Source organism: Dreissena polymorpha, chromosome 7, assembly GCF_020536995.1.
Source record: "Dreissena polymorpha isolate Duluth1 chromosome 7, UMN_Dpol_1.0, whole genome shotgun sequence".
Classification (NCBI taxonomy): domain Eukaryota; kingdom Metazoa; phylum Mollusca; class Bivalvia; order Myida; family Dreissenidae; genus Dreissena; species Dreissena polymorpha.
In genome coordinates this window covers 103747685-103765000 of record NC_068361.1, presented here as the reverse complement: position 1 = coordinate 103765000, position 17316 = coordinate 103747685, and the positions used below count along the sequence as shown (strand labels likewise).

At 35.0% G+C, this 17316-nt stretch overlaps 1 protein-coding gene across 1 annotated transcript; it reads right to left on the bottom strand.

The window, feature by feature from the left end:
- Positions 1-762: 762 nt before the first annotated feature.
- On the bottom strand, positions 763-13608 carry LOC127839999 (zinc phosphodiesterase ELAC protein 2 homolog). The gene is made up of 7 exons (XM_052368388.1): positions 13469-13608; positions 12909-13066; positions 10346-10390; positions 6193-6263; positions 4672-4742; positions 3083-3146; positions 763-947 (listed from the first exon to the last, which is right to left on the bottom strand). Exons 1-7 carry the CDS (start codon positions 13550-13552, stop codon positions 763-765), a joined length of 678 nt encoding a protein of 225 aa, XP_052224348.1. The 5' UTR covers positions 13553-13608.
- Positions 13609-17316: the final 3708 nt, after the last annotated feature.

Genomic DNA, 17316 nt, shown 5'->3' with positions numbered 1-17316 from the left:
GGGGGGGTGAGAGGGGGTATAATCAGGGGTGTGGTCATTTATTAGGTGATCTTTCAAAAATAAAAAAAGGGGAAAAAAAAATTGGGGGGGGAGGTGGGGGGGCAGGGATTCTGGGTTGGGGCGTATTGTTTAGGTGGAATCCATTGTGGTATTAAGGTAAGTGTTGTTTTGTCAAAGTATTAATAAAATCTGATCATAAATAAAGAAGTTTTGGCAATTTAAGCAAAATGTTCAATTATCTAAGTATACAAGGGACCATAATTCTGTCAAAATGCTTGATACAGTTGTCTGCTCTTGTTTATAGGTTGGGGTCATGTTGGTAAACAAGTATGCAAAATATGAAAGCAATATGTCAAGGGACATAGGAAATATTTGGGGTAAAACACAAACTTAAACATAGATTTATCAATAATATGCATATTCTAAGTATATAAGGGGCAATAATTATGTCAAAATGCTTGATACAGTGGTCTGCTCTTGTTTATAGGTTGGGGTCATGTTGGTAAACAAGTATGCAAAATATAAAAGCAATTTGTCAAGGGACAATGAAAATAATTGGGGTAGTACGAAAACTTTAACATTTGCACACTAACGGAAACGGAAACGCCGACGCTGGGGTGAGTAGGATAGCTCCACTACATATATTTCATATAATAGTCGAGCTAAAAATGTATTATCAACTCAATTGTTTTTACTGTTATTCATTAAAAATTCCCAGGAAAGTACAAGCTTTTTATAAAATAACCATTCCTTAGCTAATTGTCAAACCTTGACAATATAAGCCATTGTCATATGTTTAGCTTGATCAATCTCATCTTCCTCATCAATGTCAGCTCTGTTCCTAGGCATGTTCTCAATATTGCCGTCATAACGCTCGTCATATAGAGGCACATATTCCACTGTCACTTGAGCATCTTCGTATGACTTGTGTGGCAAACAACGCCATTCTGAGGTATAACATTTGAAGGTGCTTAATGTGTGTTTTATTAAAAATGAAAACTGACATAAGGTTGGTCAATAAAAATTCACCACTGTTAACATCAATGATTGGATTTGACAAGCATTCTGTAACACAATAAGACAAGCGAGGAGTTTATAGTAGAAATGAAAACCCTGTAATTAAGTGAAAATTTTTATTGTTTTTTGAGTGACCTAAAAACCTTCTCTAACACAAGAGAATGTTGTACTCTTGTGTATGGAGTATTTTGTGAGGGACACAATAAATGTCGTGCAAATAGAACATACATAAATGATTTTTAAGGAAGAAAATAAAACACAGTATGTTAGGCAAGACACATTTAAGGAATATCTAAGTAAGTAAGACATACACTTGGTAATGAAACGTTTGTGAAAAAAATCATTAGTGAAACAACTATACTAAAAATTCTGTTCCGCACGCGAACTTCATAAAAAACATGAACTATAATCATAAACAGACATACACATCAAATATTTATTTAAAAGGTAGTGCTCCAGATAACTGTTTATTTCAATTAGTAGTTTACTTTCTGTTTAAAAATATATAAAATAATATCCAGAATTTGGCATCAAATAGTTCAAAGTCGAATATTTCATGGTCTGCTGTAAAACTCTATGGTCAATAAATTGTGATAAATGTAGTACATCAACACTGCGTTACAAAGGATGAAAGTAATTTTCTTATATTTAATAAAAAGAAGTATATGCTAAAATAATAAATACTATTATAGAGCATACTTGTCTTTTTGGGGATAATACCATGAATTATCTTCCCAGTAAGGTGAGAAAACTAATATTTGCAAGAGCGCTTACGCGATATATATACCTGATGCAATGAAAGGTGATAAGTCGCATGTCATCCATGAAATGCAACCACTAAGTTTCTACCTCACCATAGACAACGTAGGTAATCAAGAGACCATGGAAGACCATAAAACATATATTTAAATACATCCATATCCTTTGCACACCTGTACTATATTAGAACGTAAAGTTTTTTCTCTCCTCAAAACCAGGGCTATTTTTACAGTGAACGACTACAACGTCATAGAACGCATACAAATATCGTTGTTTCAAAACCTGACCCCTATTAAGCGTAGGAACCCTGACACTTTTTTTCTTAAAAAATACAAGTATCAATGTTTATAAATGAACTGAAACTTAATCAAAGACAAAAAAATAAAATAAGACTGCGACATTCGAATGTTCAATATACAGTCTGTTGACTATAAACTTGTCAAATATAGTTTCGACCATTTATGGTTAATAATTGAGAGTTAAAATCAAAAAACATTTAAATGCTCAAAATTCATCTTAAAAAAGCAAATGAGTGGTATTTTGAAAACAATGATTTTCTGTCATGTTTGTGGTATAAACTTAGGAAAGTTCTGCATTTCGAATGTTCATATGACAACGTTTTGGCAAAAAAGATCAACTCAAACAACGGATTATGTGTAAAATTGTTTATTCATCTGTATTGATTTTTTCAAAAATACGTTTTTATACGTTATAGAGGTTTATTTGCTATCACCAAAGTTCATAAACAATACGTTAAGTTCTTCTTAGTATTCTCATGCACTTCATTTTTCATTTGTATAAAAGCGTAAAAATACGATAGAAACCGCTATGGGGCATCCCTTTCTAAAACAAATTATAACGTATTTAAGCAGATAATTGTTTGACGATAAACAACTGTGACGGGTAAAAACGTATTTTAAGCCCGATTTTTGTTGTGAACTGTAAAATGTATTTTAAAAAACGCGAAAAATCCGTTAAGTATTTAAAATAGCCCCAGTTCTGAGAAGAAGAAAAAATTGTAATACCTCTCAATACGCTACAGCGTTTCGCTGCAAAAATCGACTCGTGCCTTAAGGATATACAGTAAAATGTTACTGTGATCATACTGATATTTGGCTCTTGAAACAAGCTAGTGTAAGTCCTGTCCTCAGATTGATACAAAACTGATGACATATCTATTTTTGACATTTCATTCTTTCCACCATTGACCTTAAGGCAGATTTTTTAGCACAAAATATAATCGTTTGTCATGAGACTTAACATTTAACCCAAAATATCCAAATTAATTTTCCATAACTGTACGTACCAATTCTTGCCCTTGGATCAGCATGTCCCTCTGAAAAGTGACTTAATAGGTCCAGCACCTTTTCCTAGAAGAATATAGCAATCCAGCTTTATTCATTTCAACTATCAGGCGTTTTCCTGGCCATTTTAGAAAAAATGCAATGTTGGGATTGGGCATTTTTCGCGCCAAAAAGTCAAATAATTTGGAAAAAAATTTCATTAACTCTTTATTATCATTTAAATTATAAGAACAAGATGTAATTGAAACAAAGGCTGTTTAAACAGTAAAACATGCATGCCCCCCATATGGGCTGTCAGTTGTAGTGGCAGCCGTTGTGTGAATATTTTATTTGTCACTGTGACCTTGACCTTTGACCTAGTGACCTGAAAATCAATTGGGGTCATCTGCCAGTCATGATCAATGTACCTATGAAGTTTCATGATCCTAGGCCTAATTATCCTTGAGTTATCATCAGAAAACCATTTTACTGTTTTACTGTTTCGAGTCACTGTGACCTTGACCTTTGACCTAGTGACCTGAAAATTATTAGGGGTCATTTGCCAGTCATGATCAATGTACCTATGAAGTTTCATGATCCTAGGCGTAAGCATTCTTATCATCCGGAAACCATTTTACTATATCGAGTCACTGTGACCTTGACCTTTGACCTAGTGACCTGAAAATCTATAGGGGTTATCTGCCAGTCATGATCAATGTACGTATGAAGTTTCATGATCCTAGGCGTAAGCATTCTTGAGTTATCATCTGGAAACCATTTTACTATTTTGAGTCACTGTGACCTTGACCTTGACCTTTGACCTAGTGACCTGAAAATCATTAGGGGTCATCTGCCAGTCATGATCAATGTACCTATGAAGTTTCATGATCCTAGGCCTAAACGTTCTTGACTTATCATCCGTAAACCATCTGGTGGACGGACCGACAGACTGACGAACGGACCAACCGACATGTGCAAAACAATATACCCCCTCTTCTTCAAAGGGGGGCATAATAAATTTGAGATATAATAATCATAAGAAATTTCCTAAAAAATAAATATTGTTTTTAATTGGATTTTTTTTTCAAACTGTATTTTGTTACCAATTTGCTTTGGGAATGGGTCAGTTTAACGGATCCGTAGATAAACCAGGAAAAGGCATGACTATCAACATTCTTCACATATATAAATATAGTTGAAGTTAGGGATTAACCAAAAACTGTAAATTAATAAAAAAACTTCACAATCTAATGACTCACTAACTTGTAAAAATCAAAACTAGCATTATCATACAAAATTACAATTTCCCCAAAAACATTTTTTTTTAATCCCAGTCTATTATTATAAGAGCTTTAGGGAAAGAGGTGGTTTGCGCAATATAATTCGTAATATTATAATACTATTAGTTAATGCTTCTTGTTATGTGTGATGAGTATCACAGTCTTAATATTGCAAACAAGACTTTGACCTTATTTATATTTGTAACCACACGTGTATAGCAACTTTTAGCCTTAAACTGCAGTATTTCCGGTTCAGACTCAAACCCATCACCCATAGGTAAAAACTGCACTTATCTGTTCTAAATTTAACGCTTACAGGTTTTAATACTCACCACATTAGGAGGTCCATGTAGTTTTATTGTTTCAGACCGCTCAAAATTTTCAGTATTACACAATAGAAACCCTGAAATGCATTATTCCTTGTCAAAAATAAACAACAAAAGAAAATTCTGTCACATAATACCAGTGATTTTTGTTGTTCAAATTTGGGGGTAGCGGGACCCATTCCCAATGAAAAAAGTATATATTTTGTCCCAAATGGGATCTAAAAATTCCCAATTGAAGGTTTCCAAAAAATATTTCTTTTTATAAACATGTCAATTATCTCCAAGTCAAGCTCTTTAAATTTAACCTTAGAAAATATATTGAAACAATTAAATAAGGGCTGTTTGTAACACACGCATGCCTCCCCAAATGGGCTGTCCGTTGTAGTGTCAGCCATTGTGTGAATATGTTACAAACGATTGTACGGCTTCAGGTCAGTGTGGCCTTGACCTTTGACCTAGTGACCTGAAAATCAATAGGGGTCATCTGCCAGTCATGATCAATTAACCTATGAAGTTTCATGATCCTAGGCCTGAGCGTTCTTGAGTTATCATCCGAAAACCATTTGGTGGACGGACCAACCGACGGACCGACATCTGCAAAACAATAAACCCCCTCTTCTTATAGGGGGGCATAGTCATTTTTATTATCAATTTCAAAGTATTTGTAAGCATAAAATCAACAACATTAATTTCCCATATTTAATCAAAAGAACACAATATTTCCCAATTCAAAGGGACTGGCCAAAAATGGTTGGTGAAAAAAACACACTGAATACATGCACACAATCTGAAGCTTAATTGTAATTCTGCAAATCTCTTCTGAATAAATGATTTCTTGGCAGCCACATAGAACCGCAGCTATATTAAACATAATATTTTTTATATAAAATAACCATAAACTAAAAAATGTGCTTTGTAAAAAAAATAAGTAACGTTTTCAGTGAGAATAAGTTACAATAAAATTACATTTTAACATTACAAACTGATTTAGACTTTTTAAGGAAAATCATACTGACAACTGAAATAGAGATGACAAAATGCCATTTTAATACCATGCTCAAAGAATTTATTGTATGTGGTTTATAATTTATTTAAGGGCAAGTTAAAGGTAGTTGTAGTTGAAAAAAACTCATAAGTCTATATTACTAGTCCCCAGTATAGAGTTGTTAACAAATTAATCGGACTTCATTACAAACAAACTCTATTGAAATTTCCAGTTAATACCTTGTGTATTGAAGAACTTAGAAAACTCAAACTTTTATTTGTTAAAGGATGAGTCAATCACATTATTATTCACTCTTATACTTAGTTTAGTTCAAACCTATTTATTTTAGCTCAATTGTATTGGAAGTACTTGGCACTTATTTGAAACACTCTCGAGTCCATTTCATGGGCCTATAACCAGTACTTGGGTGTCCTAGAGAGAGATCTAAAGAAAGCTCCCCCAGTGGGAAACAAACCCTTTACCTCCCAGTCGCTAGGCAGACACCATATCCATTACACCACGGCGATCACTCTTATACTTACCTCCAAGGCCACTCAGAGCTTCATGACTTTTTCTCGTGAAGAAGATATTGTTCACCATATTGATGTTGACACTAAAATGAAGCAAAGCTCAAAATTGCCTGACACAACACACAAATACAAAACAAACACATTAAAACTGGGATTAATACCTTTAAAGGATTTTAGGAACAGATTCAGGTTGAGATCTTGATTGTTTGCACTTTTTGACCATCACAAACGAAATAACACTATGTTGTGGAGAAAATATTATTAACCATATGTAAAATTAACATTTAATTTTTTAATTTCTTAAGTTTGAAAGCTTAAGTCTGTGTGTAATGGCCCAACAAACAAAATGACAGCACAATAAACCATCCAAGATAAATTTATCAAGCCATCTAAAACAGTTTTTTCAGTAACAGTGACCTTAAACAAATTCGCCCTGAATGCAATCCCTTGCTAGATAAGCCTGTAGCAAAACTACACTGTCAGAAACACAATGCCCCCTACTGGGCTGCTTTGAAGCCACATATTTCACCTTTGACCTTGAAGGATGACCTTGACCTTTCACCACTCTAGATGTGCAGCTCCATGAGATACACATGCATGCCAAATATCGAATTGCTTTCTTTAATATTGCAAATGTTATGGGCAATGTTTAATTTTCGGACGGACGCATAGACTGGCAGACAGACAGGCGGACTGACGGACAGTTCAACTGCTATATGAAACCCTACCGGGACATACAAATTAACTGACCTTAACACAACTTGCCCAAAATGCAACCGTTTGCATGGCCTGCATGTCAGCTGGAGACAGGAGTACAAGTTCTACATGTATATGTGGCATAATTCTGCTACATTAGAGCCAGAAATCAGTGCCTTGGTCAGTGTCATAATATGATGATCCAACAGAGTCTTAGATGGTTCAATTATGTTCAATAATGTATATGTAGTAGTTACAGAGATATGAACTTGATCGCTGCACATTTAAAATGAGTTTCAACTTGCACTCAAACCTGGCTTTTCTATCTACAGAAGGGGGCGGACCAGCAATCATGCAAAGGGCTTGTTGCAGTTAAAGGTCTTTGTCAGTGAATGTTTATAAAGACCCTGAACACATATGTTGAGTTTTATTTCAGTATCATAAAAAAAATGCACAATTTCAGTATCATGCAGTAGACGTTTCTATGGAGTCGTTTCACACAAATGCTAAGGTAAATTTAACCCGTATAGCGCAGGAGCCGAATTTTAAAGGCTTCTGCAAACAGTTTGGATCAAGATCAGACGCCAGAAAACGTTGCGTCTGATCTTGATCCAAACTGTTTGCTATTCTGATAGTGGTCTTTGAAAAAACGTGAAGAAAATGATGATTTTAGAAATTCAGCAGACGACATTTTAGCAGACAACAAATTTCCCAGCATGCAAAGGATAAACATAGGGAATCATTCTGATAAATTGAAGGTCTAATAAATAAGCCTTCGTGAGTGACCTCACACTATCTTACCAAAGACATGTGTGAAGTTTTAATTTAAGATGTGTAGACGTTACAGAGATACATAAATGTCGCATGCCAGAGTTAAACCTAAATTCCATCTTAAATGAAAACCTTATGCAACTAGACTTAAATAAGTACAAAAAGTTCCATAATTATGCTAGGAAACTGTTCACACTTAAAGTCCATGGTGAGAAAATGTTATTTAATACCCTAAACACATACCTATTATGTTTTATATTATTTCAAAATCTGTAGAAACATAGAGAGATATTAGGTAACTCCAAACAAAAATTAGTTAAAATTTTTTAGTACTGAAAGGTGCATAATTATGCTGTTTTGCAGGTTAGAGATCACAGAACTTGGTCAGGGGCACAATTTTACTTTGTTGAAGGTAAAAATTATGGATCTTGGTCAGTGATCTGAAAATTACTTAAAACAAGTGTGAAGTTTCAATTGAATACAGACAGAGACATGGATATGTTAACCAGCCCCTCATGAAGACACTGACATTTGGGTGCATGGCATAGCTTACACTTTTCTATACATCTACCTAGATATCAAATCTAACAAGAGCTGTCAGAGGACAGCCCACTCGAATTTTCGAGTGCTTGACAGTATAACGTAAGCCATCATAAATAGATGATCTTTCAAATAAAAAGAAATTAATATTAAAATTATTTTTTTTTGGGTGGGGGGGGGGGGAGGGGGGGTTCTGGGGTGGGGCCTGGGGGATGGTTTGGGTGGAATCCATTGTGGTATGTCAAGTAGGTGTTGTTTTGTCAAAGTATGAATCAAATGAGATCATAAATAAAGAAGTTATGGCAGTTTAAGCAAAATTTATTAATTTGACCCTGAGTCAAGGTCATTCAAAGGTCAAATTCAACTTGCCAGGTACAGTAACATCATGATACATGTAGTAAGAAAGTATTAGCAGTTTGAAAGCAATAGCCTTGATTCTTTAGAAGAAAAGTGGATACAAACACAAATTTTAACAAATTATTTAAAGTAACGAAGACAAAAAAGGGTCATAATTCTGTTAAAAAGCCAACCAGAGTTAAGCAAATTGCCCTGTACAGTCCCCTTACGATAGTAATCGAGTTTTCCAGGTCTAAAAAGCAATAGCTATGATACTTTAGGAGTAAAATGGACCATAACTTAAAACTTAACCAAATGCTCAATTATTTAAGTATTTAAGGGGCCATTATTCTGACAAAATGCTTGATACATTTGTCTGCTCTTGTTTATAAATTGGGGTCATGTTATTAAAGACGTATGCAAAATATAAAAGCAATATGTCAAGGGACATAGAAAATATTTGAGGTAGAACGCAAACTTTAACATGTGCATGCCGCGCTCACGCCGACGCCGGGGTGAGTAGGATAGCTCCACTATATATATTTCGTATATAATAGTTGAGCTTATAAAATGTTATATGCATTTCAAGATTTTTTAACAAGAGGCCCATGAGGGCCTGAATTGCTCTACTGCTATAAACACTGTGCATGTTAGGAAATAATAAGATGGAAACTTTGTACTTAATCGCGCAAACAAGGAGAAATTTCTCAAATTCAAGGGGAGAGGTGTACTTATTTCTCCGATACTGCTCATATTTAATAGGCTTCAAGTCCTCATTGATATAAAGATACTGTGCAAATTTGGAAATAATTGGATGAAAACTGTGGAATTAATTGCGTAAACAAGCAGGATTTCAAAATTTTCTCATATTCAAGGGGAAGTCATTCTGGATTTATTGCTTTGATATTGCTTTTTTTTTAAACAAGGGCTGTTTGTAAAACATGCATGCCTCCCATATGGGCTGTCAGTTGTAGTGGCAGCCATTGAGTGAAAACGTTTTTTGTCACTGTGACCTTGACCTTTTACTAAGTGACCTGAAAATCTATATGGGTCATCTGCCAGTCATGATCACTGTACCCATGAAGTTTCATTATCCTAGGCGTAAGCATTATTGAGTTATCATCCGGAAACCATTTTACTGTTTCTAGTCACTGTGACCTTGACCTTTGACCAAGTGACCTGAAAATCTATAGGGGTCATCTGCCAGTCATGATCAATGTACCTATGAAGATTCATGATCCTAGGCATAAGCATTATTGAGTTATCATCTGGAAACCATTTTACTGTTTCTAGTCACTGTGACCTTGACCTTCGACCTAGTGACCTGAAAATCAATAGGGGTCATCTGCCAGTCATGATCAATATACCTATGAAGTTTCATGATCCTAGGCATCAGCATTTTTGAGTTATCATAGGGAAACCATTTTACTATTTTAAGTCAATGTGACCTTGACCTTTGGCCTAAAAATCTATAGGAGTCATCTGCCAGTCATGATCAATGTACCTATGAAGTTTCATGATCGTAGGCCTAAGCATTATTGAGTTATCATCCGGAAACCATTTTACTATTTTGAGTCTCTGTGACCTTGATCTTTGACCCAGTGACCTGAAAATCAATAGGGTTTGAGTCCTCATAAATATAAAGACACGGAACAAGTTTGAAAAGAATTGGATGAAAACTGTGGACTTTATCACGTAAACAAGAAAAAGTCTAATGCACGCACCCAAACACAGACAGACACCATGCCATCCCATAAGCTCTTCTGCCTTTGGCAGTAGAGATAAAAACTAACAGGCAAACACAAGTCTTATATATCCTCACCTCTCTGTGAATAACTGCACGGATTCTGGAGCATTAAACAAATACCTGAAAAACAAGAAATGATTGGGCCGTGCTCTGTGAAAAGGGGGTTAAAATCATGTCAGTCCACACAGGCTCATCAGGGATGACACTTTCTGCATTTATTATATTTTTCTTTTAAAGAAAGTCTCTTGTTAGCAAAAATCCAGTTTAGGCGGAAAGTGTTGTCCCTAATAAGCCTGTGCGGACCGCTCAGGCTTATCTGGGACGACACTTTACGCACATGCATGAAACCCTCTTTTCACAAAGCACGGCCCAATTATGTTGGACAGAAATCATTCCCACTGGTAATCAAATGTTGAAAATTCTCAAGAACATACAAACAAACATACATGCAAAAGCCAGTAAATGAAATACATGTACTCATTTTATACATCCGCAAGGATGGTAATTGCTAACAGTACAAGATTACATGTATAAAGATCTGTTTCTTGCATTTGTTTAAACCTATTTATTTTAGCTTGATTGCATCAAAGCCTATGGCTTATTAAAACACCTTTTATTCCCTTTCCTGGTGCTAACAAACAGTACTTGGTGTCTTAAGGGGAAGATCAAAAGAATGCTCTGACAGTATGGATCAAACATGTGACCGACCGATTGCTAGGCAGACACCATAATTATCCACTACACCACGGCAACTTACTTTAACAGCTAAATAACAAACATGATGATCTGGTGGCCATGGTTTTTTTTGATTGGGCAGATACAGTACAGGCACCATGTACTTAAACAAACGCCACTCGCCGCGGTGTTCATCTCACTGTGTTCGCTTACCAATATGAACCCCACGATGGGTGTTAAGATCAAATATCACGGGGGCCGTTTGCGATAAGGCGAACCACCGCAGACCCATATCTACCGCATAGTTAACGGGTTCGCTAAAATTAAAATAATTGAAAATAAACGTATTGTATTGATCCCTTTCATTTAAAAGTGATAATCAATAATGTATTTCACACCCATGCACATGACAGTGTTTTCTGTCTTTTTAAATGCTGCGTATTAAAGAAAACCGCGTTCGCACCTAGCTGTAGGATACCGCACCTAACGGAGTGTTAATTGAGTGTTTGATTATTCAATAAACAGTTTGAAGCCATGGAAAACTCATAACTGATTGTAGAAAATGTATTAACATGAGTCTCTGGATTACCCGATTCATACATGTACGTCTCAACTGTCTCAATCGTATACATGCAACTTTTCCCATCTGTATCCATTACTCGATAATCCCATATATGCCTGATTTATATTTTTAAAACCAAATTATGGGTGGGTAATATAGACTATAAGAGCTATAAACACAAACGTTTGAAATTTTCTAAAGTGTCAAATGAATTTCGGCATATTATTCTATTTAAAGATAGGATGAAATAAGCTCCCAATCAGGACCATTGTATTGCATCATGCGTAAATCACCCGACACAGTTTGCACACATCGTGTACAGCTATTTTAGATTACAAATTATACACGAAATAAATGAATTTCTTTGTCCGATAAAAAGCGCGCGAAAATTGGCGTGGGTGTATTTATTTGTAAATAAAAATTTCGTAGCGGGTACAACATTGAGAACATTTAATTTCCATTAAAAGTTTCGTTGTGAATTTCAACTAAAGTACCGGGATATCTCACGAATTATTTGGCATTGACATCTCCTCTAAATAAAAAATAATTAAAACACGCTGTATCATTACCATTACGCTGTATCAGTTCCTTCATTATTGAAACAATTATTGTATTGTATACTGACTGCACACAAGTGTCGTAACATACGGATGCAATACGTAAATTCGGACAGTACTTAAAGTCGGACACAAGTAAATAAATGATTTAATACTCTCTTGATTTCTTTGAAACTCAGTATTTGTTGTTAAAAAGGGCAATTGCATTGATTAACACTATAAGAGTCAATAGTATTGATCATCTAAACGCTTTATTTTCGTTTCCAACTTTACATACTGTCCAAATTTAAGTATGCATACATTTGCACATACATGTAATATCTACATGTAGTATATGATTTTCTTTTGTACATTTACATTTAAAACGCGTAAATGACTCTTGCAGACAGGTGTTTACCGTGGCTGCGCAGCATCGCTGTGATCACGGGTGTTCCTGTTAACGATAGCGTGCAATCGCGGCGATTTAGGGTGTTTGCCAAACACCGCGGTCAATAGCATGTTCGCCCCCGCGAAATGTCATCCATCGGGAAAAGGGAACATCGCGGACAGGCGTTTTTGTATGTACAGGGTGCCTGTACTGTACATGTGACCCCTAGTGTTCACAACTTTAATTTGAATGTTGCAGACGGACGACAAACCATTGACATCCTTAACAAAGGAGTAGCATAATTATTATTTTTGGTAAATCGATCAGAAACGATAACTTTTTGTTGGCTCTATCTGCAGCATACCAATCACAAGGGAAAATATATAAGCTCTTTCATTAAGTGGCAGCATAAAAATTCAGATTTTTTAAAATTAACCAGAAACTCAACTTTTATCTTTGGCATTATGGGCAGCATACCTATCACAAGCCAGCTTAAGTAGAACACTGGAACCAGTGCCTTCTGGGGCAGCAGACAGCACAGTCAGCGTTATAGAGGCTGATGCAGGAATATCATTCTTGCCTCTCTTTGAGGCCTCCAATCTTGAAACCACCTTTGTTTTGCTCTTTTTACGATCCTTGGAATACAAAATAAATAAATACAATTAGAGAAAACATGGATTGTAGGGATTTAAGGTAACTTTCAACTGTTGCTGTTGGGGTAACTCTTAAGTGACACAGTAAGGGTGTCTGACTAACACTCTGGAGGTCGTGGGTTCAATCCTCAACCAGTGCTCCGTATTTTCACAACAGGATTTTTCCCTTTTCTCCACTAATTCAATATCAAGTGAAACTCACATAACATTAAAAACACATTAATAATGTGTATTTTTTGCATGTTTATAAGGATTAATCAATAGAAGCATTACACCGTAAATAATATCGAACACGAGTGTAACTATCCGAAATACGCGTTTCCACCGGACACTATAGCATTTTAAAGAAAAGATACAGAAAATATCATCGATTAGAAAACATACCATTTTTATATACGAAGAATAAGAATATGTTAAACAACTCTGGTGCAGGTGTGATTTTAACCGTGTAATAATTCTTGGTCGCATTAGGATTTTTATTTCAACCTTCTGTCATCACGCAGCTTGCATAGAGTAGCCGGCCTTGGAAATTGAACTGGTTACACTGTACTAGATTTCTATGAAACAACCCCTGGGTCCGTGCTTTTATCTGATTAAGGCTGATTCACAATAATGAAGGAGTACATGTAGGTACCATAACATGAAAACGACCATGCATTATAGTAAGGAGCATGACTATTAAAAAAAAAAAATATTTAATTAAGAATCATGTATACAATATATTAAACATCAAATCTATATCGATTGAGTGCGATTGATGTTTGTTTAAAGTTTCTATATTTGTTCGATGATAAGATCAATATTTTGAATATTCGCAAACTCATAAAATATTTAATGTTCTGGTTCGTGGGCAAACTGTTGAAGGAAGCAAAACAAAATATGTTGGTTATTTTAATGATACAAGTGGTGTATTTTCTGAATCTTCTGAATCTCCTCATTGTCGCATAGATAATCCACGAGGTATTGAATTTTGTCTTCATGCATGTAATCATCGCTTTACGAACAACGATTCTGAAAAATTCACATGCTTCATCAGAGCAGCGTTAAAGAGGTATTGTCACTTGTTAGTTTTAAACACAATAAACATATGGTAAAACAGTTTGTTTGAAACCGGACACAATTCAAGGGGCACTTAATTAATAAGCCCACACTTCAACAATTGTTTTATCGATGCCAATGTTTTTTTGTGTCTACAGGTTTGTGGAGATCAGCGTCTGTAGAATTTAACTCTCTGTCACCAGTTGTAAATAAAATCTTTTCCCTCAAGCTCCCGTAAAAGCGTAATACACGCTGAACCAAATATATTCCACTAAATGATGTTATCAGATCCCGAACCATACATAGTAGAAGCTGTGTAAAATACTGGGTGAGAACCTTTACTGGGTCCGGAGCTGAATACTCCATCCTGTCAATTTTGTTTCGGTTTAACATGCATAACGATTAAACACCACTTTTAAGCACTCATGGTAATGAATGAACCACTTTGCACCAAAAGATACAAAAATGTGGATCTAGATTAGAAACATTTTAATAATTCCCACATTCGGCCTGCATATTTCGGAAAAATAATATTTTATAAAAGCATTTTTATAATAAAACATAATGCGGTGAAAAAGTTCAATGATAATTGACAAATCATGCAAATATTGTAATACTGTGTAATATAATATTGTGGTATAAGAAGAGGTCAGACATTCATATTTGTCTTACCATAGCTGATCTTTCATTAATACTTAAAAGATGAAATATATGCTATATATACATGTAATTTATAATGGTAAAATGATTGCAGTTATTAATAATATACATAACGACCTTATGTAATCCTTTCTATGTAAAAACCAAAGATTTTGTAACTACATTACCACGTCTAAGAGGAATTATGAAATGTCTGTTTTCATACCACCTTTACAATATGCGGCTTATGAGATCGCAAACGGACACAGAGCCTCAACATCTGTGATTTTGTATACATCTGGTTTTCCAGTCAATACAATTTGAACAATCAAGCTGCAAAGGTTTAAAACATAAATTTACACAACAAAAATACTTTATTATTTGATAATCCAGAGGGGTTGTGAAACTTGGTATTAATTTAGTACATACACAAATATATACAACCGCCTTTTATAGTATACCTTAGACACTAAATTGAACAAGTTTAATTTAATTCTAACCGTTAACATGTTTTAATTTAAGAAATTAAGGTGTTAACTATAAGGTCCTTTATTCTACAGCAGTGGCCACCCATTCCTTAAGGTGTTGACTCTTCCATGCGCGTGTCTTTTTAAAGGCAATGAACTGTAAGTACAAAACAACATACGATCTATGTTCTTAAAATTGTGGAGGTATGTTGGCTGTGGCTATAAGAGAGTTTCTTTTGATGTGCGTATAATTTGGCAAAAGGTCAAGATTTATCTGATGAAATGACCACGATGCCTAATAATTGTAAAAGCGTGTGCGGAAAGCATGCAAAACCGAAGTTCCCAACAACTGATTAGGCGGGAATGGATTCGTTGCGTACAAGTTCATTGTGTAAAAACATTCATATGATAACTTGTTGTGAATCGTTGCTCAAGAATACCGGTTCTTAAAACGGTAAGATTTTTATGACATAAAGACGAAAATGACTTTAGTCATGGGCTCGAAAATCAATTGGAAACATAACGATTAAAACATATTCCAATATATACTTGAGGAACCATTAGATATTTCAATATACTGCGATGACTCTTATAAGGGTTTACAAACACGTCTTCGTAGGTTTAGCCATTCAGCCATTTAATAGCAAAATAACCACTCCAAATGAGCATATTGCTTAAAAACTGCTATTACAAATTCCAGTATTACAACCAAAAGCGGATATTATTAGTGACTGACGTTGTATTGTAAATCGCGTTTCGGTTTTGTTGTCATTTTCGACGAACGGCATCGTAACAATTCCAATGATTCTACTCTTTCTCAAAACTATGACTCCCATTTACTACCCCCGTCGACCATATTGTTGTTTTGTGATATTCATTTGAGTACTACTGCTACTACATAAATCACCAACTTTATATTGTAAGTGATCTATAATTTTTCAGTCATGTTTAACACTTATTGATTGGTATTTGAGATATTTACATTTATAGGAAATTAAAAACATGTAATTATATAAGACATATAAATTGTATCGATCGTCTTCGGTTGATTACATGAGCACGTTATGAATATCCTTATTAAGTAAAACAAATATGGCAAGAGCGACATTAAAATGACTGCTATTGATTAAAGGATACAAATTAATTTTATATTAAAAATCCAAGACATTACCACATTAATAATAGACATGTGTGCAATTGCTATCGATTATCGGTGATGTATTTTACTTGGTAGTTGCTGACATCTAGTAGAAGGATTACACATATTTACTTCCTTTTTCGGTTTCAAAGTTTATTATATAAAGGTTTTTTATCCTCGCAAAGAAGGTAATCACAATTTAAACCGTTATATTTTGAAATTATTTTCTGCAAAAATGAAAATACTATCTTCTTATTATGTACGCGTACTTAATTATATGAGAACAGTTATTTTTCAGGTTTTGTAAGCAATCCTATCAAATAAAAATACATTCAACAAGCACAATCATGGTGAATACGTAGTTACACAATATGTTTTTCTGTATATTCGTAAGAAATGTATTTATATATTTTGTGTAAATAATTCTAGACAAGCAATAGGATCAATTGACCGACTACTACTTCTTCTACTTAATACTTTTGAATACACATGTCTCTTCATTTCCCACACCTATGTTAAATTCCGATTCCGACTTTGTGTTTACCCGCGTGGCCAGCTTGTTTAACAATATGTCAGAGCGCGTTTCATTAGAAATACATATTCATTATTTTTGCCCCAGTTTCGGTTCCAGCTCAGTTGTGCCAAAGGCGAAACACGGTGACGATTGGAAGTACAAGGTTTAAATTGACACTGAAGCGGACAATGCAAACGGTAAAATTTACGATGGGACGAAAGGTGACTCGCTTCTGGAAAGCATGCCTAGGATAGTAGGAGCGAATAAGGATATTGTCAACGTGTGGGCGTATAAAGTGCCTCTGACTGACATGCAACTTACGAAGTTCATTTTATACCATATGTTCATTGTATTTGAGACACAAGATCATATGTGGTGGTCCATTGAGAAGCACACTGACGGCATAAGTTTACAGCGGAGCCGAGTGTGTTCGGCT

Excerpts from the sequence above, each read along its gene's own strand:
- LOC127839999 (XM_052368388.1), bottom strand. The coding sequence starts at position 13,552 with ATGCGACCAAGAATTATTACACGGTTAAAATCACACCTGCACCAGAGT. Across the intron at positions 3,147-4,671 it reads TACATGGACCTCCTAATGTG|GAAAAGGTGCTGGACCTATT; the intron begins GTGAGTATTAAA and ends ATATTCTTCTAG. Across the intron at positions 948-3,082 it reads TGATCCAAGGGCAAGAATTG|AATGGCGTTGTTTGCCACAC; the intron begins GTACGTACAGTT and ends GTTATACCTCAG.